This window comes from Melitaea cinxia, chromosome 11 (assembly GCF_905220565.1).
Source record: "Melitaea cinxia chromosome 11, ilMelCinx1.1, whole genome shotgun sequence".
NCBI lineage: Eukaryota > Metazoa > Arthropoda > Insecta > Lepidoptera > Nymphalidae > Melitaea > Melitaea cinxia.
This window is the reverse complement of record NC_059404.1, coordinates 16,521,335-16,545,662: the sequence shown is the minus strand read 5'-3', so window position 1 is coordinate 16,545,662 and position 24,328 is coordinate 16,521,335. Positions and strand designations below refer to the sequence as shown.

The following is a 24,328-nucleotide window of genomic DNA, read 5'->3' as shown; positions in this document are numbered from 1 at the left end:
TGATGATTTTAATTTTGGGTATTAATTGAATATTAGTATATTGATGTTGATTTTGATTTTAGTGTTGTTTGATTGAATTTTAATTTAGTATAATTTGTTTTGTCACAATTATTGAAACTAGCATAGTTTAGGAAAAAAAATGTAACTAACAAAAATATGGACATACGTCTGAAATAAATTATTATTGTTATTGTTTTTATTAAAAAAATTAGCCTAAGTTACTTTTTATTACAGTAGTTATCAGCCAGTGAAAGTCCCCTTAAAATCGTCTAGCCGTTTCAGAGATTAGCCCGAACAAACAGACAGACAGACAGACTGACAAAAATGACAAAAAATGTTATTTTGGTATATGTACCGTGTATACATCCATATAAATTTAGTAAAAAGTGGTTATTTGAATATTACAAACAGACAGTCCAATTTTATTTATTTGTATCGATGGAGATACTAGTACAAAAATATATTTTCTCTTATAATTTCTGAGTGACGTGAGTACTTTCAAAAGTCAGGCAAGTATGTCTTGGGAATTCCAAATTCAAATATATCACTAATAATTTTTAATGATACAATTATAACAATTATAACTTAACAACCTAGATAGAAGGCTAGAACGGGGAACTTAGAGATTGCAAACTTTTGCTTTTTTGTACCTACATTTTATGTTGCCAGCATTTTTTAAAAGTAAACCTAACATTGTCTATGTCGAAATACTCGTAAATGATTGGCTTGCAGTTTCTCTTCGAGCTTCATTCTCGCTCTGAAAACGCCAAATACGTTTTCAAACCAAAATGGAGGATTTGTCGGTCGAGGTGTACGGTGAAAATGGTGCTTATTATAAGGTTTGTAAATTGTGAAGTACGACTGAGTTGTAAATAAAATGCGTCATTTTCATTAGTGATTTATTTATCCAGTTCTATCAAGCTATCGTTTTTAAGTTTTGTCACATACTTACAAAAATATTTTTCCGGGAAGATCATCGCGGCTGGAATGGACGCCATGGCCGACTGACAGGGCGTGAATTTTCCATGTGTTTTATTCGTTTCGCTTTCATAAAAGGAGGCGTTATTGTGAAATCGAGCTGTATTCGTTAGTGCTTACATTTTTCAAGACTGACCTAGAAAAATATTTTATTTTATTTCTAGCGCATTACCAAGTTATTGAATCATCACTGATCACAAATTTTTCTATATTTTTAGGCCATTGTCACCGACGTACTCGACAACGAGGTTCTAGTGGCCTTTGAAAATGAGTGAGTTAATATTGGACATTCTAAGTATTAATTTTCATATTGAATTGTTATTTACATGCAGTATTGTTATTTTAGCTGGCAGCCGGAATCAAAGTTTCCTTTTTCTCAAGTCTTTCTGCCACCAAAGGATAATGGGAAACAGACAGAATTCGTGGACAACCAAGAGGTTGAAGTATTCGCGAGGTCAAATGAAAAGGAAGCGTGTGGGTGGTGGACAGCAAATGTCAAGGTATTAAATTACATTTTATCACATCAAAAAGAAATGGCAGCTTTCTAGACCAAACATTTGACAGGCATGTTTTTTTGTGATTACCCTCGAGGGGTCCTCATACTGAATGTCCTGTTGAAGATGCAGTCTTATTTATTTTGAGGTCAACAGCTGCAAAAAATACATGCACAATACAAACGAGTTTTTAGTCCATATGTAGCATATCAGATCCTAATTACCATAAAACTCTTAGTACTCATACAACAAAGAGAAGTGAAACAAATTTGAACCAGTTTTTATTTATAACAAATCTTTGTTACTGGCACAAATAGTATGATATTAATTTAATTTTATTATTAAAAATACACTTAAAATTACTAGGCACGTCATCATACTGGAAATTAACAACTATAACTTGATTTAATAAGAAAATAATTATTTGAAATTTTTAAGCCTACTTGAATAATTTTTAATTTTATTTTGATTAATAGAAAATAGACAAATAGTATTGTACTGTATTTTATAGTGCATTTTAGTAAAAAAGAAAGCTAAACTATTTTGGTTATGTAAGAAAAAAAAAACTTAAAATATAGTTCAGTCATGCATGCGAGCAAAGCAATTAATAAAGGCAAGTACAGTTACAATATCATGCAAACATTTGGAAGTCTAGAACTTGTTCAATAATTACTCAAATAAAGATTATATACATTATTTTTTACATATGAAATGTAAATTAGTATGAATTCTTTTTAAAAAAATATTGTGTTTTGAAGGAAATAAAGCTAGTATAATTTTTTTATTTTTAAATTTTATTATTATGGCTGCTTATAAATGCCAATTGCATTAGAAGTGGCTGATGAAGCAGACACAATACACAAAAAAAGTACAAGCAAGACTGCAAAGATATTGCAGTTAAAGTACTATTAATTTTTTTTTGTTCATAAGGATCTGGCCAACAAGTATAACAAACGGATACAACTAACTTATACAATCTAAGGTTATCATAATTGAAATCATTACTTATAATTAAAGTTTTATTTATTTAATACTTTATTGCACATTTAAAATCACAGTTAAAAAGTACAAAGGAGGTCTTACCACTAACAGTGATCTTTACAGACAATCGCTATCAATAGAGAAAATATTTATAACATAAACAATACAGTTTAAAAATGTACAGTAGGATTTAAAAAAAAAACATTTTAATGAGCCACTTCATGAAATGAAAGTGAAACAATTTCAAGAACTTTGCAAACAGCCTCCCTTTTCACATTGTGTTCTTGATTACTAAAAAGGTTAGTGACCTCTGTTTAGTATCACAACTGAATATAAAAGTTAGTACTTAAGAAGTAAATATTAACATTCATTCAGTTAAAGGGCTGATTATTTTATACAGCAAAATCAATATCGAAAATTACTTTATTCTAATAGGCATTAATATATTAATGATTAATATTAGTTGAAAGTAAAACTACCACGGCTTCAGAGTGTATATATGGCTCACAAATAAAAAAGTTAAATCAATTTAAATAATTACGTTGAACACGTAAATGCCTGAACAATGGTGTTTATAATCCAGAATAAACCAAAAGATATATCCAAAAAAAGCTGTCCAAAGTCACTACTCCACGTGGACGAAGTCGCGGGCACAGCTAGTCAAAGAGAAAAAATGTAAAGAAAATGATTAGTCGTAATAGAATAAAAAATGTGGGGTTAATTGAGAATGGTTTGAGGTTAATTGAGAAGTACATTACTAACAAAATGTTAAAAATAATAATAATAAATAAACGCTTCACACTCAACGGTCCCCAGTAGGATTTTCTCCTGTGTCGGGAATCGGGAAACACACACAATACACAACCACAAACGCCCTGACCACGACAAACATCTATATGACCAATAGAAATGTCTGTCGTGGGGTCTGATCGAACCCATGACCGCCAGCTCAACAGCAATTGCTGTGACCGATGCGCCAACATGTTGTCAATATAATACATTATATCGCTTGTGGATCTGATTTTACTGTGGTATGTCTAAATCCTAGGTTACTCTATAAAATAAACAAAGTAATTTATTCTGTATTAACAAGTTAACTGTAAATATTGAAATTGTTTCTAAGTTTGGTATAGCTACCAGAGGCCCCATCTTCACTACTATTTGCCTTGCGCATTCCTTGTATAATTTGGTTGTGCTATCAATTCTTCGTCATCCCACTTTGTCTGTTGTCTCTTGTATTCTTTTTCCTTCTTTTGAGTACCAATAACAATTTTGTTTTACCTTAGCATTTTATTCTTGAATTATTTAGATTTGAGGTTATTTTATCATAAAAAATAAAGCTTCTATAAATTAAATAGTTTGGTTGGATCGTTGACCTCAAGCATTTGCTCCCTTAGGTGCTATTTTGTAATTAAGTCCATTAAAAGGATGAATAATGGAATATAATTACTGGTTCTGTGTTGAAGTAAATGTATTTAAGTTTATTTGCTTTTGAGATAAGAATTTTTTTTTTGTTATCAGTACCAAAACATTGAATGTGATTGACGGCATTCTTTCCATTGTCAAGTACAGGATAAAATGATATGCATACTAAGTAAATGAATCTGTTTTTAATTTTTATTTTACGGTTTTAGTATAATTTAAAAGAAAAAATTTGATGGTTTATTGATTGTTGAAAGATTATTATTGATGTGGTAGGTGTCACTTTTAACTATGATTAGATAATTAAATCAAATATAATTTTAATTTGTATAATAGTTAATCAAAAGTGCTTTGTAACCTCCTTGAATTTCTATTAAAAAGAATACTGACCATGGCAATCGCTACAGATTATAATGAAACTTTGTACCACTAGGTATAGTTTCATTAGCGAACTAGTATTTTGAGAAGATATTTTTTTTAAAAGGCTTTCTCAAGCTTTCTTTTGACTATTTATTAAAATAATAAATATGAATTAATAGAATCCTTGAAAATAAACGTCGAAAAATAACCTTTGCTACCCCATTTCCCTTTCCGTCAATTAATATATATCTATTTTTGTTTTTGTGAAATGAAAGTTTCAATCGATGCAAAAACAATTAAATCGGTCTATAAACGACTTACTGATGTCACAGGCAAAGGCTCTCATTTATCTCTAATCTAATATATAAAATTCTCGTGTCATGGTGTTAAACATTGAACTGCTCCGAAACGGCTCTACCGATTTTAATAAAATTTTGTGGGCATATCGGGTAGGTCTTTGAATCGGCCAACATCTATTTTTCATACCCCTAAGTTATAAGGGGGGGGGGGGATTAAGCGGGTTAATAACATGTATGGCAAAGAAACGTTTGCGGGGTCAGCTCGTAAATATCTATCTATTCCATTTTATTATTAGCTTTTAATCCTAAATAGAGAGTCGTTACTATCGTAAATTATAGTTTTCCATCATCTGTCTGGAAGGCTTACTTCAACTGGTCAATTTGATCACAGCGTTCTAATTTATTACAATTTAATTGGTCAAGGGGCCACGCTTTGGACAGCGATGACTCATTTTCTTATCCCAAATAAACTAGCGCATTTAAAATATTAGTTATGCTAATATGGATACAAACTCTTACGACGTCGGATTGGTGCAGTGGTCACTGCAATGGACTGTTGCTATATACGTTGCGGGTTTGTCGTGACGTTTTTAAAATTATTGCATTATCCTTTGTTATTAAAATCGATTACGAACTAAATTATGTTACTTTATACGACTTTTTTTTTATTTTAACTGACTACGAAAAAGAAGTAGCATGTCGTTAATGTATTTTTTTTCATGTTTGTTACCTTTTTTTACTATCCCATTTAAGTTCGGTCATGATCTGGCAAGTGGTTTTTTTCTCTAGTAATGTGTAGTCAATTGTCAGTCTGATTAGTCCTTGACTGCTTAAAATGTCGTTTTACCGTTTTTTTTTTTTACTTTTTATCCAAAACGATAACAAAATAACTGTTAGTTTTTTAATTCATAAAGATCCTGGATTTATTTTATTTTTATTTTTTAGTACTATTTTAGTTCGATTTTAGTTCGTAACGCTACGATGTACTTAAAATATTATAATAAACATGGTAATTAATAAATACGTTTATAATAGCTTCTACACTTTATTCGTTTATTGATAATTTATAATATTCATATATCGGCAACACCAAAAAAAAAAAGAAATGATGAATGTATAGTGGTAATTAAGAACCTCACTCCCTTTTATTTGAAGTCCGTTAAAATAAGGTTAATTTTGATTTACCATTACTGTGACAATCTGTAAATGTCCCACTGTTTGGAAAAACCCTTTTACATTTCAAATTTCTATCATGCAATCCCACTGCAGATTTGCCAATACCTACATATTATATTTTTAAAAATCAAAACTTTAAATAAAGTTCTCAATATGAATACTACATACCGCAGTCTTTTATATGTATATTTAATTAAACACCGTTTTAGTCAGTAGCATCGCCTGCGCCAACCTTGACTCGGAACTGGGCCGCGACCTGTTTAAACTTTTCGTGAGATTCTTTTGACTCTCCACACATACCCGTATCTCGAGATTACGTTCTACACTCCGAGGCTCAATTATCCAGCCATCCATTTAAAATGCGATAGCGTTTCCTTATGTTTACTTGCACTTTAAGTACTAGGTGCAACTTTATGGGTATAAACAAAACAATAGCATACGCGTTAAGTTTACTTTTAAGGGTTTTTTACCCAACAATAATGAGTTTAGTCGAATATTGACATTTCAGCTACAAATTCTGTAAGGATAAGAAGGATATATTTGTTTTAAACGTTATGATACCGTTCCTTCTATTAAAATCAAAGTGTATGGTACTGTGATTTTATTTACACCAAAAAATGCCACGGGATGCAGCTGAAGTAGCCAGGGCTGTAGCACTTGCGGACGCTGGGTTCGAATTGGCTAAATACTAGGACCGGTTCTTACACAAGAAGGTCAAGGAAAGTTCGTGGAAGATGTACATCAGATAGAGAGAGATGGTCGTTAAAACGTCTCGAACGGTCTTCGAAATCGGATCGCTACATCTTCTGAGGCTTGTAAACTTTTACAAAACATAGTAACTTTTTCTTTGAGACGTATGTTTGAGCCTAACCCTTGGGACCTGAGATTACTTCAACCAGTTCGAGTCCTAGATCTGACCGTAGTTCACGAAACAGCGAGACTTAGGTTTGCTCAAGAATGTGCATATTGGACTTCGCAACAAAGGTAGGCAGTTTTCATTTTTGAAGAATCAAGAATTGCTCTGTGAGACATGGACATCAGCGTGTGTATAGATTTCGCGGTGAAAGGTTTTCTGAATGTTTTGAGGTTGAAACAGGGCTACGTGGGACGCTCGATAATGGTCTCGTGTGGCATTTGTTTTAACGCTCACACAGAATTATTCGTCTTCGATACAGGCAGTGTTAACGCTCAAAAGTATGCAATAAACGACGTATTTTCATGTCATTCCGATTTTGCCATAATTTTGTTTTAATATACACACGCCGCGAGAGTTGTTTCCGGTTACTTTAATGAAGTAAATATTCAGTGATTACCATGTCCACCTTGGAAATCTGATCTGAACCTGATCGAATAGGTATGGAAGAATCAACGAAAGATGCATTCGGAGACGTACAGCAGCTACAGCCATGCCTTCACAAACAAGCTAAAAACCTAATGTTGAGGAGTGGCAGAACATTCCACAAAGTGACATCCAAGAATAATGGACCGATGTCCAATCATTATATATTATAATTTACAGGGGTTCATTAAATACAGAGAAGAAAACACATTATAAAATCGATAATTTATAGCTTTTTTTTCATAACATTTTATGATTTTTATTTTTTGTAAAAAAACTAACCAAATTTTTTCATTTGTTTTCGCATATAATTTTGAAAAACTTAAAAATTGTAGGTGGCCGGTTAATTGTGTCGCTGAGTATAGAGGATTTTTTTTTCAATTTCACTCGAGGAACATGGTACTGCAGTATTTTTTTTTTTTTTTTTTTCGTCAATATATCGTTCTTTTTTTGAGGGAGGCCTATATCCAGTAGGAGTGCAGTGACTCGGCAAATTTCGCAATACCTTCGGTTTTTCTTTTGTACAAATAGAATTTGTCGATTCATTTTTATTTATATATAAGATAGATAGATAGTCGCAAGTGTGACAGACAATCTGCTCACGTAATGTCTATGTATTATTAAAAATTTGTTAATAATCTTCGATACGTGAATTTCTATCTAAGAATACTACTATACTATAATATTAACGAGTATATATACTATAATCTTAACGAGATCAGTTTCTGTTCAAAACATTGATTTTATTTGAATTTTGTTCTTTAACATGGTACATTTCAAGTTTAATCCCTTGTTTTCGGAAATTATGCTACTCGAAAAATTGACGGAATTCGTAAAGAAATTTGTATCACCATTATAAAATTAATTAAAATATATAGTAATTAATCTAGTAACGTTATATGAAGATTAATTAAACGTAATCTGAAAAATATTTCAGAAGTGTTAATTGTTATTAAAATGCTTTCTATTCAAGTGTCTTACGTAAGTTTCAATTTTTCAAATCGATACATCTAGATGGGGTTGTGGACGTGCATCGCTTCGAGACCTCTCATATAAAACTTTGAGTTGAATTTGAAGGATAGAAGTGCTAGGTTTTATGAAATACTTTTGAAGTGCTATTAACATAATTCTTATCGATATAATTTCTCGTCTATTCTCATATATAATTTATTGCATTTGTATGTACTGAGTTTATATTAGTTAGATAGCGTTGGTATAATTAGGCATACATTTAATGTATAGTGCCTTTAAATGACTCGTCTCTTTTTAACCGACTTCCAAAAAAGGAGGAGGTTCTCAATTCGACTGTATTTTTTTTTTTTTATGTATGTTACATCAGAACTTTTGACCAGGTAGACCGATTTCGACAAATTTTATTTTAATCGAAAGGTGGTGTGTGTCGATTGGTCCCATTTAAATTTATTTGAGATCTAACAACTACTTTTCGAATTATATCTAATAATGCGTTTTTACTTGATGCTTTTTTCGTCGACCTACGTTGTATTATACCACATAACTTTCTAAGGGAAGGGAAAGGGGATATCCTTAGTTTGGTACCATGATAAGGAAACCAGGATCTGATGATGGGATCCCAGAGAAATCGAGGGAAACTCTTGAAAATCGGCAATAACTTTTTACTGGGTGTATCGATTTTGATAATTTTTACTTTAATCGAAAGCTGATATTTATTATGTGGTCACATATAAATTTCATCGAGATTTGATAACTACTTTTTGATTAATCTTTGATAACGCGTATTTACTTGACATTATTTTCGTCACCTTACGTTGTATTATACCTCATAACTTTTTACTGGGTGCACCGATTTTGACGTTTCTTATATAAATTAAAAGCTACTATTCGTCACGTGGTCCTATTCAAATTTAATTGAGATTTGACTAGTAATTTGTGAGTTATATCTAATATTGCGTATTTACTTGACGGTTTTTTCGTCACCCTACGTTGTATTATACGTTACATCTTTTTACTGGGTGCACTGATTTTGATCTTTTTTGTATAAATCAAAAGCTAATACTTGTCATGTCGTCCGTTTTAAATATGATTGAGATATAATGAGCAATTTTTGAGTAATCTTTGATGACACGTATTTACATGACGATGTTAAGACGACTGTGGTCATGTTCAATACTTTGCCACAACGCCATCTATCAAAATGTAATGAAATTACTTCGTTCACTATCGATCAAATACAATATTCCACTAGAGTAGAGAGTAGCAGTTTATTCGTTATAAATATATTTGAGCTTTTAATTTTTGAGTTATCGCTAATACTGGGTATTTACTTGGCTATTTTACGTCGACCAACGTTATATTAACCTCATTACTATTTTACTGGGTGGACCGATATCGATAATTCTTTTTTTAATCGATAGGTGGTGCTTGTCATGTGGTCCCATTTAAATATAATTGAGATTTGACTCGAACTTTTTGAGCTATATCTGATATGGCGTATTTACTTGACTGTTTTTGGAGTTTTCTCCTTAAGAATCGATTTTCATTTAAGGCCCCGGAATGAAAAAATTGAACAGTAAAATCTACTGAACGAATGACCTTGTTAGAGATGGCGTTCAGACGTTTTCTAATAACGCAATTAGGTTCCGATAGATGGCGTTATTGAATTCATTTATTTACAATTTGATATAGTAATAATATATTTCTTAGACTAGTAAGCCTTTTTGTGCCTATTTAGACAGTTGATCTGAAGGGGTAAACTCCAGTCGTGCATCGGAGCTGTGTGAAAACATGAACATTACATGTTTTTAATAAAAAAGATATAAACCGTAATTCAATATAAATCCGCTTCAACTAAAAAACCCGCCGTAATAAGCGATGTCAGCGCTTCGCGCGAATCGACGACGGGCCTTTTATGAAATTTCTGCCTACAATCGCTAACAAAATGTTAGAAATAACAGTAGAACATTATATAATTCTACAATTTTATAATGTCGCGTTATATGGAATACGAACAAAGTATTACTATTTTTTCGTCGATCTACGTTGTATTACTCTTCGATGTAATTGAAGTCGGTTTTTTTTTTTCGTTTGCGAGCAAACACAATTATTATTAACCTCCGACGTGAAAAGAGGGGGAGACATTGTAACTCTTGCATGAATGGATAGACTTCGATGAGTTACTTTCCTGTAGTTCCTAAGAGTACCAGATCTTTTCCAAAATGATAGAAGGCCCTTTAGGCATAAAATGAAATTATTGCGTTTATAGTTACTATTATAAACATGGTAGCGCGTATAATTTTTTTTTCAATTTAAAATATCGTGCAGAAAACTGTAAGCTTACGGTACGGTTAAGCTTAATGAATGCATCATAAAACTGAGTCAGAAACTGTCGTATTGAACTCATTAGTTCGTCACTGCAAAAATATGTATTCGAGTAAAAGGATTTTATTTATGAAAATAACCAAAAATTTGCTCCTTAACTGTTGAAATGTATGACGCAGGTTTTTTGTAGTTTTTTTTTTTTTTTTTTTTTGTTTCTGACCGCAAAATATCCAATGTTTATTATTATTGTAAAATATTTTGTGCTCATGGTTTTAACTTTATACTGAAGATTCAGCAAGGTCCACTGAATTTGATTTCAGATGATTGCTATAGTTTAATTAAATGCAACTCGAGTAGAAAATCTCGTCTAAAACTATCCGAAAAGTTGTGACCTTAAAATTATGTATATTTATGTTTTTGTTTTTCAGATGATACGGGGTGATTTTCTCGTGATAGAATACCTGGAATGGGATAATTGCTACTCAGAAATAGTGCCAAAGGATCGCCTTCGCGTCAAAACAACCAAGACCCCGATCGATAAGAACACATTTCACAAATTCGAGATCTCTGTACCCGAAGATCTCAGAGATTAGTAAGTGTTTTGCTTATTATTTGGTGGACATTTTTTTGCTCCAGAACATTCTGAATCGGTGATAGCTACACATTAATTATAATTAATATATTGAAAACTAATATATTATTAATTTTTAAAATGATTCAAGTGCTTTTGAAGCCTACTTGAATAAAGAAATTTTTCATCAAAACTGTTTTATTAAAAATGAAATACTAACACATATTGAAGACAGAAGCATTATCTAGTGTGATAATAAAAGTAATGAAGTATGAAAATAGTTGAATAAAATCATTTTTTACTGCACTTATAAATCCACTTGGGACTGTACTTGTGAACAGATTTATCAGCAATAATCATAAGTACAATATATGTGTATGTCTCTTATGAGATAATACTCTAATGACTGTCTAATTAAAGTAAAAACTTAACAGAATCAAAACCGCTCGAACCGTCAACATTTTATTTTGTTGTCTCTGTCAAAAGTTACAGGCGAAAAAATTGTAACGACAAAAGGGAAAAATAATTTGACAATTACTACCAATTTGAATCACTATTACAAAATTTTTAGTCTTCTGACGAAACTTAGTATGTATGCTTCAGGTATCGGTAGGGATATCATAGGAAGCTCGGCGGCAGAGTCGTGAACAGAAATAGTTTTGTTCGGTACAAAAATATAAACTAATTAACTGTAAAAGCATTTAGCTGTCATTAAATATACAGAACCGATTGAAATTTTAGTTTCGGCCAAACATTGGCTTTAGTTTAAGTTCCGGCCGAAAAACTAGTTTTAATATCTATATCCATAAAATCTCGTACCGCGATAACTAACACGATAACAATTGGGACCGACAGCTTAACGTGCTTAACGTATTCTTCGAGGCATGGTGAGGACTGACAAACAGACCGAAATATATATTTGCATAAACACAAATATTCACCCCGAGCGGGAGTCGAACCCCGGACCATCGGTGTCTAGGCGCCGCCAACAAGGCACACACAAAATTCACCATAGCGGTCGTCCTAATAGCGATCGTTACTCACAGTAGGGATATATCCACCGACCCGCAGTGGAGTAGTGTTGTTGGATTAAGCTCTGATCCTTCTCCTCTATGAGGAAGTTAGCTGTCGCTGTTTGTGATAAGTAACGCGTGCTGCTTCGCCCTCACACACGCGGGCGTTGTGCGCGTGAGGGCAGCAGTAGGTGACGTGTCGTCGTGTGTGCAGCGCGAAGGTGGAGAACGCGCACAAGGAGTTCCAGAAGGTGATCGGCGCGGCGCTGGTGTGGTACGTGCCGGAGCGCGGCGTGCTGGCCGTCATCTCGCGCCACGAGTCCTCGCTCAAGCGCGCGCAGATGCTCCAGGAGATGCACTTCAGGTTTTTTTTTTTTATGTTACTAGGTCGGCAAACAAGCGTACGGCTCACCTGATGGTAAGCGATTACCGTAGCTTATAGACGCCTGCAACACCAGAAGCATTGCAAGCGCGTTGCCGACCCAATCCACAATCCCCCCAGGAGCTCTGGTCACCTTACTCACCAACAGGAACACAATACTGCTTGAAAACAGTATTATTTAGCTGTGATCTTCTGTAAGGTCAAAGTACTACCCCAGTCGGGCTGCTCCATATTTTGAGCAGGAAATTCCTGCTGTGCCCTACCTCAGTTAAAGTACGGCGCTGTGTAGCCAAACGTTAACACCTTACATCGGTTTGTCCAGCACTTAAACGAGATCACATTTTATCAGTTCGATTTGGGGTCTCATTGGCTTGGGCAGCAGACTCACTGTCCGTGCCAAAATTGTGCTAATATTACAAACAAGGAAACTACAGGGCCGAGGGTGATTGAGCTCTTACCTTGCTGGTAGTATAAAGTTTCCGACAAATATACAACATGTAAACTACTCGAAAATAAGTTTTTTCAGTATAAAATTTCACATTAAAATTTATTTTATGGATATTTTCAGAAACCTAACACAAAAACTGCTAATACTAAAGAAGACTGAAGAAGCTGCGAAACAGCTCGAGTCAACTAAAATTCATAATCAGGGCGGGTAAGTATCAATGAATTTATGTATAAACATTTATTTGTTCTCAAAAAAGAAAAAGAATCAACAAGTATAATGCAGTAAGAAAATACACTTTGTGTGTGTGACGAGTGGGTTCGAATCCCGTTGTAGTCTGGGTGTAATATGCTTATTTATATATGTATTTTTTCTATGTATATTTATCAAAAAAGTAAAACTATTTGTCAGTTTATTAAAAAAAAAAAAAGATTCTGGTCTATCTCTCAGTTTGTCTTTTTTATTATGTTGATTTTTGTTTTGCTTGTTTGTACGATTACTAATTTGTACATTGTTTTCATTTTACAAATTTCTAATTTGAAGTAACAAACGTCTATAAATAATAATTATTAAAGCACATATTATCCAGTTTCGTTTGTTCACAGGTACTCTGACGAATTCAGCGTTCGCGAAGACCTAATGGGTCTCGCTATCGGCACTCACGGCGCTAACATCCAACAGGCTCGTAAGGTGGCCGGTGTATCCAACATCGAGCTAGAAGAAGTCTCCTGTACTTTCAAGATATGCGGAGAATCGGCAGAGGCCGTCCGGGCCGCTAGAGCGTTGCTAGAGTACGCCGAGGAAAGCATTAAAGTTCCTCGCGCCCTTGTAGGGAAAGTTATTGGCAAGAATGGGAAGGTTATCCAGGAGATAGTGGACAAGAGTGGTGTGGTTCGTGTTAAGGTAGAAGGCGATAACGAGCCTCAGCCTTCCGCGCCCCGTGAAGAGGGCATGGTGCCCTTCGTGTTTGTGGGCACGAGAGAGAACATCGCCAACGCCAAGGTGCTAGTAGAGTACCACGTCGCGCACCTCAAGGTACTGTGTCGTTTCGACTTGTGCTACTGCTTTTTAATTTTTGTTTTTGCTACTCACTGTACAGTTAATAAGGTGTATCTGTACTCGTTTGGCAGTTTGAAGAAGGCAATTTGGGAGTTTAAAATGAGGTTAAGTGCGGAATGCTTAAAAACAGATACGAGTATTACATTGAAAAGTATAAATAAGGAACACGTTTAAGTTTTTAAATTTTTAACCAGTTGACAAATTTCGTATAACACTCGGGACGGGTTAAAAAGGAGGGTAGTGGGACAGATAATGTTACTGTGGCAGGTCAAAGTCAAAACAAAAAAAGGAATCAAATTGAATTCCTTTTAGTCTCGTTGCCAATTCGACTAGAGAATTTTTTTTATATATAGCTAGGTTAGCAAACAAGCGTACGGTTCATTTGATGGTAAGCGATTACTGTAGATGTCTGCAATACTAAAAGTATCGCTAGCGTGACGTCGACCTTATCCTCAATTTCCCCAGGATCTCTGGTCATCTTAATCACAAACGGAACCACAATAGTGCTCGAAAGCAGTATTATTTAGCTGTGATCTTCTGTAAGGTCGAGTTACTGTTCCAGTCGGGCCGCTCCGTATATTGAGCAGGAAATTCCCTGCTGTGCCTTGCCTCGGTTAAAATTTTTAGGAAGTAATGCTAATAAGCAACTTTTGACATAAATAAAGATATAATTGTCAGTTGTCGTTAAATAGTTTTGCCAATCTAGTTCTAAATAAAGCTCGGTTCGCCGGCCGCAGGAGGTGGAGCAGCTGCGCGCCGAGAAGCTGGAGATCGACCAGCAGCTGCGCGTCATGTGCGGCGCGGCGGCCTCGTACGCGCCCGCGCGCGGCGCGCCCGCCTCGCGCGCGCGCCGCCCGCGCCCGCCGCACGCGCGCTACCCGCCCGGTACGTCACACTAGCGCGAGCTACCCGCCCGGTGCGTCACACTAGCGGGCAGTAGATCGACCAGCAGCTGCGCGTCATGTGCGGCGCGGCGGCCTCGTACGCGCCCGCGCGCGGCGCGCCCGCCTCGCGCGCGCGCCGCCCGCGCCCGCCGCACGCGCGCTACCCGCCCGGTACGTCACACTAGCGCGAGCTACCCGCCCGGTGCGTCACACTAGCGGGCAGTAGATCGACCAGCAGCTGCGCGTCATGTGCGGCGCGGCGGCCTCGTACGCGCCCGCGCGCGGCGCGCCCGCCTCGCGCGCGCGCCGCCCGCGCCCGCCGCACGCGCGCTACCCGCCCGGTACGTCACACTAGCGCGAGCTACCCGCCCGGTGCGTCACACTAGCGGGCAGTAGATCGACCAGCAGCTGCGCGTCATGTGCGGCGCGGCGGCCTCGTACGCGCCCGCGCGCGGCGCGCCCGCCTCGCGCGCGCGCCGCCCGCGCCCGCCGCACGCGCGCTACCCGCCCGGTACGTCACACTAGCGCGAGCTACCCGCCCGGTGCGTCACACTAGCGGGCAGTAGATCGACCAGCAGCTGCGCGTCATGTGCGGCGCGGCGGCCTCGTACGCGCCCGCGCGCGGCGCGCCCGCCTCGCGCGCGCGCCGCCCGCGCCCGCCGCACGCGCGCTACCCGCCCGGTACGTCACACTAGCGCGAGCTACCCGCCCGGTGCGTCACACTAGCGGGCAGTAGATCGACCAGCAGCTGCGCGTCATGTGCGGCGCGGCGGCCTCGTACGCGCCCGCGCGCGGCGCGCCCGCCTCGCGCGCGCGCCGCCCGCGCCCGCCGCACGCGCGCTACCCGCCCGGTACGTCACACTAGCGCGAGCTACCCGCCCGGTGCGTCACACTAGCGGGCAGTAGATCGACCAGCAGCTGCGCGTCATGTGCGGCGCGGCGGCCTCGTACGCGCCCGCGCGCGGCGCGCCCGCCTCGCGCGCGCGCCGCCCGCGCCCGCCGCACGCGCGCTACCCGCCCGGTACGTCACACTAGCGCGAGCTACCCGCCCGGTGCGTCACACTAGCGCGAGCTACCCGCCCGGTGCGTCACACTAGCGCGAGCTACCCGCCCGGTGCGTCACACTAGCGGGCAGTAGATCGACCAGCAGCTGCGCGTCATGTGCGGCGCGGCGGCCTCGTACGCGCCCGCGCGCGGCGCGCCCGCCTCGCGCGCGCGCCGCCCGCGCCCGCCGCACGCGCGCTACCCGCCCGGTACGTCACACTAGCGCGAGCTACCCGCCCGGTGCGTCACACTAGCGCGAGCTACCCGCCCGGTGCGTCACACTAGCGGGCAGTAGATCGACCAGCAGCTGCGCGTCATGTGCGGCGCGGCGGCCTCGTACGCGCCCGCGCGCGGCGCGCCCGCCTCGCGCGCGCGCCGCCCGCGCCCGCCGCACGCGCGCTACCCGCCCGGTACGTCACACTAGCGCGAGCTACCCGCCCGGTGCGTCACACTAGCGGGCAGTAGATCGACCAGCAGCTGCGCGTCATGTGCGGCGCGGCGGCCTCGTACGCGCCCGCGCGCGGCGCGCCCGCCTCGCGCGCGCGCCGCCCGCGCCCGCCGCACGCGCGCTACCCGCCCGGTACGTCACACTAGCGCGAGCTACCCGCCCGGTGCGTCACACTAGCGCGAGCTACCCGCCCGGTGCGTCACACTAGCGGGCAGTAGATCGACCAGCAGCTGCGCGTCATGTGCGGCGCGGCGGCCTCGTACGCGCCCGCGCGCGGCGCGCCCGCCTCGCGCGCGCGCCGCCCGCGCCCGCCGCACGCGCGCTACCCGCCCGGTACGTCACACTAGCGCGAGCTACCCGCCCGGTGCGTCACACTAGCGGGCAGTAGATCGACCAGCAGCTGCGCGTCATGTGCGGCGCGGCGGCCTCGTACGCGCCCGCGCGCGGCGCGCCCGCCTCGCGCGCGCGCCGCCCGCGCCCGCCGCACGCGCGCTACCCGCCCGGTACGTCACACTAGCGCGAGCTACCCGCCCGGTGCGTCACACTAGCGCGAGCTACCCGCCCGGTGCGTCACACTAGCGGGCAGTAGATCGACCAGCAGCTGCGCGTCATGTGCGGCGCGGCGGCCTCGTACGCGCCCGCGCGCGGCGCGCCCGCCTCGCGCGCGCGCCGCCCGCGCCCGCCGCACGCGCGCTACCCGCCCGGTACGTCACACTAGCGCGAGCTACCCGCCCGGTGCGTCACACTAGCGGGCAGTAGATCGACCAGCAGCTGCGCGTCATGTGCGGCGCGGCGGCCTCGTACGCGCCCGCGCGCGGCGCGCCCGCCTCGCGCGCGCGCCGCCCGCGCCCGCCGCACGCGCGCTACCCGCCCGGTACGTCACACTAGCGCGAGCTACCCGCCCGGTGCGTCACACTAGCGGGCAGTAGATCGACCAGCAGCTGCGCGTCATGTGCGGCGCGGCGGCCTCGTACGCGCCCGCGCGCGGCGCGCCCGCCTCGCGCGCGCGCCGCCCGCGCCCGCCGCACGCGCGCTACCCGCCCGGTACGTCACACTAGCGCGAGCTACCCGCCCGGTGCGTCACACTAGCGGGCAGTAGATCGACCAGCAGCTGCGCGTCATGTGCGGCGCGGCGGCCTCGTACGCGCCCGCGCGCGGCGCGCCCGCCTCGCGCGCGCGCCGCCCGCGCCCGCCGCACGCGCGCTACCCGCCCGGTACGTCACACTAGCGCGAGCTACCCGCCCGGTGCGTCACACTAGCGGGCAGTAGATCGACCAGCAGCTGCGCGTCATGTGCGGCGCGGCGGCCTCGTACGCGCCCGCGCGCGGCGCGCCCGCCTCGCGCGCGCGCCGCCCGCGCCCGCCGCACGCGCGCTACCCGCCCGGTACGTCACACTAGCGCGAGCTACCCGCCCGGTGCGTCACACTAGCGGGCAGTAGATCGACCAGCAGCTGCGCGTCATGTGCGGCGCGGCGGCCTCGTACGCGCCCGCGCGCGGCGCGCCCGCCTCGCGCGCGCGCCGCCCGCGCCCGCCGCACGCGCGCTACCCGCCCGGTACGTCACACTAGCGCGAGCTACCCGCCCGGTGCGTCACACTAGCGGGCAGTAGATCGACCAGCAGCTGCGCGTCATGTGCGGCGCGGCGGCCTCGTACGCGCCCGCGCGCGGCGCGCCCGCCTCGCGCGCGCGCCGCCCGCGCCCGCCGCACGCGCGCTACCCGCCCGGTACGTCACACTAGCGCGAGCTACCCGCCCGGTGCGTCACACTAGCGCGAGCTACCCGCCCGGTGCGTCACACTAGCGCGAGCTACCCGCCCGGTGCGTCACACTAGCGCGAGCTACCCGCCCGGTGCGTCACACTAGCGCGAGCTACCCGCCCGGTGCGTCACACTAGCGCGAGCTACCCGCCCGGTGCGTCACACTAGCGGGCAGTAGATCGACCAGCAGCTGCGCGTCATGTGCGGCGCGGCGGCCTCGTACGCGCCCGCGCGCGGCGCGCCCGCCTCGCGCGCGCGCCGCCCGCGCCCGCCGCACGCGCGCTACCCGCCCGGTACGTCACACTAGCGCGAGCTACCCGCCCGGTGCGTCACACTAGCGGGCAGTAGATCGACCAGCAGCTGCGCGTCATGTGCGGCGCGGCGGCCTCGTACGCGCCCGCGCGCGGCGCGCCCGCCTCGCGCGCGCGCCGCCCGCGCCCGCCGCACGCGCGCTACCCGCCCGGTACGTCACACTAGCGCGAGCTACCCGCCCGGTGCGTCACACTAGCGGGCAGTAGATCGACCAGCAGCTGCGCGTCATGTGCGGCGCGGCGGCCTCGTACGCGCCCGCGCGCGGCGCGCCCGCCTCGCGCGCGCGCCGCCCGCGCCCGCCGCACGCGCGCTACCCGCCCGGTACGTCACACTAGCGCGAGCTACCCGCCCGGTGCGTCACACTAGCGGGCAGTAGATCGACCAGCAGCTGCGCGTCATGTGCGGCGCGGCGGCCTCGTACGCGCCCGCGCGCGGCGCGCCCGCCTCGCGCGCGCGCCGCCCGCGCCCGCCGCACGCGCGCTACCCGCCCGGTACGTCACACTAGCGCGAGCTACCCGCCCGGTGCGTCACACTAGCGGGCAGTAGATCGACCAGCAGCTGCGCGTCATGTGCGGCGCGGCGGCCTCGTACGCGCCCGCGCGCGGCGCGCCCGCCTCGCGCGCGCGCCGCCCGCGCCCGCCGCACGCGCGCTACCCGCCCGGTACGTCACACTAGCGCGAGCTACCCGCCCGGTGCGTCACACTAGCGGGCAGTAGATCGACCAGCAGCTGCGCGTCATGTGCGGCGCGGCGGCCTCGTACGCGCCCGCGCGCGGCGCGCCCGCCTCGCGCGCGCGCCGCCCGCGCCCGCCGCACGCGCGCTACCCGCCCGGTACGTCACACTAGCGCGAGCTACCCGCCCGGTGCGTCACACTAGCGGGCAGTAGATCGACCAGCAGCTGCGCGTCATGTGCGGCGCGGCGGCCTCGTACGCGCCCGCGCGCGGCGCGCCCGCCTCGCGCGCGCGCCGCCCGCGCCCGCCGCACGCGCGCTACCCGCCCGGTACGTCACACTAGCGCGAGCTACCCGCCCGGTGCGTCACACTAGCGCGAGCTACCCGCCCGGTGCGTCACACTAGCGCGAGCTACCCGCCCGGTGCGTCACACTAGCGCGAGCTACCCGCCCGGTGCGTCACACTAGCGCGAGCTACCCGCCCGGTGCGTCACACTAGCGCGAGCTACCCGCCCGGTGCGTCACACTAGCGGGCAGTAGATCGACCAGCAGCTGCGCGTCATGTGCGGCGCGGCGGCCTCGTACGCGCCCGCGCGCGGCGCGCCCGCCTCGCGCGCGCGCCGCCCGCGCCCGCCGCACGCGCGCTACCCGCCCGGTACGTCACACTAGCGCGAGCTACCCGCCCGGTGCGTCACACTAGCGGGCAGTAGATCGACCAGCAGCTGCGCGTCATGTGCGGCGCGGCGGCCTCGTACGCGCCCGCGCGCGGCGCGCCCGCCTCGCGCGCGCGCCGCCCGCGCCCGCCGCACGCGCGCTACCCGCCCGGTACGTCACACTAGCGCGAGCTACCCGCCCGGTGCGTCACACTAGCGCGAGCTACCCGCCCGGTGCGTCACACTAGCGGGCAGTAGATCGACCAGCAGCTGCGCGTCATGTGCGGCGCGGCGGCCTCGTACGCGCCCGCGCGCGGCGCGCCCGCCTCGCGCGCGCGCCGCCCGCGCCCGCCGCACGCGCGCTACCCGCCCGGTACGTCACACTAGCGCGAGCTACCCGCCCGGTGCGTCACACTAGCGGGCAGTAGATCGACCAGCAGCTGCGCGTCATGTGCGGCGCGGCGGCCTCGTACGCGCCCGCGCGCGGCGCGCCCGCCTCGCGCGCGCGCCGCCCGCGCCCGCCGCACGCGCGCTACCCGCCCGGTACGTCACACTAGCGCGAGCTACCCGCCCGGTGCGTCACACTAGCGGGCAGTAGATCGACCAGCAGCTGCGCGTCATGTGCGGCGCGGCGGCCTCGTACGCGCCCGCGCGCGGCGCGCCCGCCTCGCGCGCGCGCCGCCCGCGCCCGCCGCACGCGCGCTACCCGCCCGGTACGTCACACTAGCGCGAGCTACCCGCCCGGTGCGTCACACTAGCGCGAGCTACCCGCCCGGTGCGTCACACTAGCGCGAGCTACCCGCCCGGTGCGTCACACTAGCGCGAGCTACCCGCCCGGTGCGTCACACTAGCGCGAGCTACCCGCCCGGTGCGTCACACTAGCGCGAGCTACCCGCCCGGTGCGTCACACTAGCGGAGCAGTAGATCGACCAGCAGCTGCGCGTCATGTGCGGCGCGGCGGCCTCGTACGCGCCCGCGCATGCGCCACACACCACAACCAAACTGAAGGAATATTTGTACACTTACAAATATCCATCCACTCACACCACTACACTAGAGCGAGAACCCCCACAGAGGCGTATTACAAGATTCAGCGCCTAGGCCTACAAAGTTTTTCACCCCATAATATAATAAAAAGAGGAACGAGTATGCTTTAGACCACACGACTGAATTATAACGAAACAACTTTTTCGGCAGGCGGTCCTCTCGTGACCATGTGCTGTAAAGTATCCGAAACGTCGGGCATCCAAAAAAACTTAATAAACCGCGATGAAATCCGAAAAAATTGTTTGAATATAAGTGAAATTCACGTAACCATTACAAAACTGAAGACTGAAGTAAAACTTGCGCAACGTAACTCTCTCTCTTTCTATCTTCACTAACTCATATCTCTCTCTCAACTTCTGTTCGCCTCACCCAATCGTACTTTTCAAAACTTTCGACACGCATCAGCTTACTCCCCAAATCAAGCGTGCGTAAAGCAGTTTTACTTCAAGAAGCAAAAACAGTGTATGCTGCAGCCTGTCGCCCCAGACCACGACCCTTAATTCAATTGTATTCAATTCAATAATTCAATTTGTAACATCCCATAGCTGAGGCTAATCTATACTAATATTATAAAGAGGTAAAGTTTATAACTTTGTTTGTATGTAGGGGGTAATCTTCGCAAATACTGATCTGATCATGAAAATTCTTTCACTAACAGAAAGCTACACTATTCAAGAGCGACATAGGCTATATTTTATTGTAATTGAACAAAAAAATCAGTAAATAAGAAAAAGATTAAAATATAATAATATAAACTAGTGCCATCTATCGCTATTAGAAAACAAACTATTAGTCTTTCGACGTTATTAATTTAGTCTTATTTTAGTCTATCGACGACGTTTTCTCGATTTTTGTTAGATGGCGTTGGAGCAACATATTATTTAAGTGCTTTAAAATTTGTTCTTTAAAGTGTGTTATTTGATTCTGTAATTTTAAATAATAAATACACGGGAGCAACATATTATTTATTTAAGTGCTATAAAGTTTGTTCTTTAAAGTATGTTATTTGGTTAGTATAATAATAATTAACGCTCAACGAAGTGGGCACGGGTCGGCTAGTACTATATAATATTATTGTAATAATTGTGATGTATACACAGGTGCGCGCCGCACGACTCCGGAGCTGGGCGAGGAGCGAGGCGAGAGGGGCGACGGCTCCTACCGCGGGCGAGCGCGCCCCCCGCGCCCCAACAGGTACCTTATCTCCACCGCGACCTCTACCTTTTGTACTACTGAAATAACACGGATTTTGGACTCTTGCGCAACAGAGTAAGGGTCGCTTAGTGCATCGTGCTGGGGTTGTGAATGGAAATTAGACTACTTTACAGGTTGACTACGTATTTTTTTGTTGAAGAGCCTCACTTTAATTTGGTGAATTTCTCAATAATACACACACGAATCTCCGTATGTCTCAATGAATATATATATATTGGTATTTTTTATTTTTTTGGTGTTTCTATATCATTGATACATTTATTTACGTTGTTTACGTACAAAATAAAAAAATAAGCAAGTTAACAATATGTATAATGGTAATGGTATTCTCGTATTGCAGGTCAAGTGAGAGGCGCGGCGAGGAGAGGCGCGTCCCGCTGGAGAACGGCCGCGCCCATCCGCGCCCGCCGCGCGACCCGCGGGACAACAATCGGGACAACCGCGACAATCGGGAGAACCGGGATAACCGCGAAAATCGGGACAACCGGGACAACCGCGACACGCGAGACGCGCGGGACGCGGTGAGTGAATTTCTTACTTTTACAAGCTTTTATTTCACTTGCAATGTATGTATGTGTGTTTGTTCAGGTGGAATCTTGCAACTCAATTTGAAGCAAATATCTTCAACCAATTGAGCTGAAATTTTGATGTTATCAAATCAATTCAATGTAATTTGGATTATCAGCCAGATTTACTTGTGATACAAAATGAAATAACTTGATGTGATTGATTTTAACACGTTGGACGCCATGACGGACACCGTATGTCCGACAGCATACTTTCGCCTGGGGCCACACCAATAAATCGAAAATCGTCAAAAAATTGTTAAGGTGTTTTTCTGCAAATATTGTCAGCGAAAACCTCAAAAATAATGGGCGACTGACGGAAACAGTTATTTACCCATTATTTTCCAAGATCTCAAGTGGCAGACACCAGCTATAACATTTTTGGAAACAATTTGTTAAAAAGCCTATAAATTCAAAGTGTTTTCGATTTTTTTTTTGTGCTATGTGGCCTTATTGCACTGTGAGGCCGCGCGGGTCACTTGCCTTAGTAAAAACAGTCGAAACACTGTCTGTCGGCTCCCTAGAGGCTTCTGAAGTGATCGAGGGCATGCGGACACATGGTGTCCGACACGGCCTCTTGGACCCAATATAATGGCAGTCACATGGTGTCCGTCGCGGCCCACTGGACTAAACATGGTTTTTGGTCTGGCGTTCAACGTGTTAACTATTAAAATTTTCCTAAACTAAGGAAATACGAGTACTTAAATCTCGCGACAAGTTTTTATATTATATAAATTATGTTATGACTTTATAAGTAGGTAGTAAAGTAAGTTTAGGTATGGTTTAAATTTGTTTCTATCAGTATAATATATATGTATGTTACTAGTGGTTACACACATTTGTGTAAATATGTATATGTCTATAAATTAAAAAAATATTAATAAATGTATTTATTAGTTTCCTAGTGTTTCTAGGCAATTGTAAAAAACTAATCCACACAGATAAGAAATAAATATTTCATGTTGTACAAAAAGGCATGGGGAGTTATGACCTCATGGATTAGGTGTAAAAAAAAAAAAAAACAAAAACAAAAACTTGTGGTTACATTTAACTTGTTTCATTTTAACATTTTCTGTTTAAAATTATCTCCATATTAAATTGTATTAAGAACTGTTTATAATTTAGTAAATTGTATAATTTCCAGAGCGGTCGCAGACGTGATGAAAGGCGAAGGCAGACTGATGATGAGAGTTCTGTACTTGACAGCCAGGATGTTTCCAGCGCCGATAGAGGTACATGAATACCTATTGATTATTCCATAATTATAACTCTAGCATATACTCGTAAATAGGAGATATGTATTTGTATTGCCATGTTTGTTTAATATATACCTACCTACCGTGTTAATAATAGAAGTAAAAGTTACGTTTAAATATATCTCAATAATATATAAGTGAATAAATGTTGAATGTATCAACTTTTTAGTTATTTGAAGTTTTATGTATAATTTCAGCAGCTGTAATAAATGAAAAAGCTGATCAAATAGGCTGTAGTGATATTTTAAAAGAAAGAAGAAATGTTTTTATACTGTACTCAGATATAAATCTTACGTTTTGAGATTACAATTGCCTAGCTTCGTTTTTATAGAGGGACTGCCACTGTTGCTAAAAACAAAAAAAAAAAAAAAAATTGGAGTGTATGTGACAGAGACGATTCTCCCTACAGCTAGATCTATATGGGTATATAAATTTAAATCCTTATTTTCCTTAATCACGCCATAACTTGAGCGCAACTTTATCATTTTTTATACCTGACGCGTTTCCAAGACATTTATCAGGTCAGCAATAGTGAGTTGAGTTTATAATGTTTTCTATCTTGTAGTATATACGTGTAATTTAACTGGTGTCCTTCCGTTTAGTAACATAATTCCCTCGAGATATATCGGAGGCATACCATAGCCTAAATTATACGTGAAA

The 24,328-nt window shown here is 45.2% G+C and overlaps 1 protein-coding gene and 1 long non-coding RNA gene across 2 annotated transcripts; one reads left to right on the top strand and one right to left on the bottom strand.

The window, feature by feature from the left end:
- The first annotated feature begins 736 nt into the window (after nucleotides 1–736).
- LOC123657917 (fragile X mental retardation syndrome-related protein 1) lies at nucleotides 737–24,055 on the top strand. The gene is made up of 11 exons (XM_045593405.1): nucleotides 737–839; nucleotides 1,197–1,249; nucleotides 1,325–1,478; nucleotides 10,775–10,938; nucleotides 12,145–12,294; nucleotides 12,881–12,967; nucleotides 13,363–13,792; nucleotides 14,554–14,701; nucleotides 21,732–21,825; nucleotides 22,187–22,367; nucleotides 23,557–24,055. The coding sequence occupies exons 1-11, from the start codon at nucleotides 789–791 to the stop codon at nucleotides 23,650–23,652; spliced, it is 1,608 nt and encodes a 535-aa protein (XP_045449361.1). The 5' UTR covers nucleotides 737–788; the 3' UTR covers nucleotides 23,653–24,055.
- On the bottom strand, nucleotides 886–1,393 carry LOC123657921. Its single transcript, XR_006743802.1, has 2 exons — nucleotides 1,305–1,393; nucleotides 886–1,114 (listed from the first exon to the last, which is right to left on the bottom strand). It is a non-coding gene; the product is annotated as an uncharacterized LOC123657921 (long non-coding RNA).
- Nucleotides 24,056–24,328: the final 273 nt, after the last annotated feature.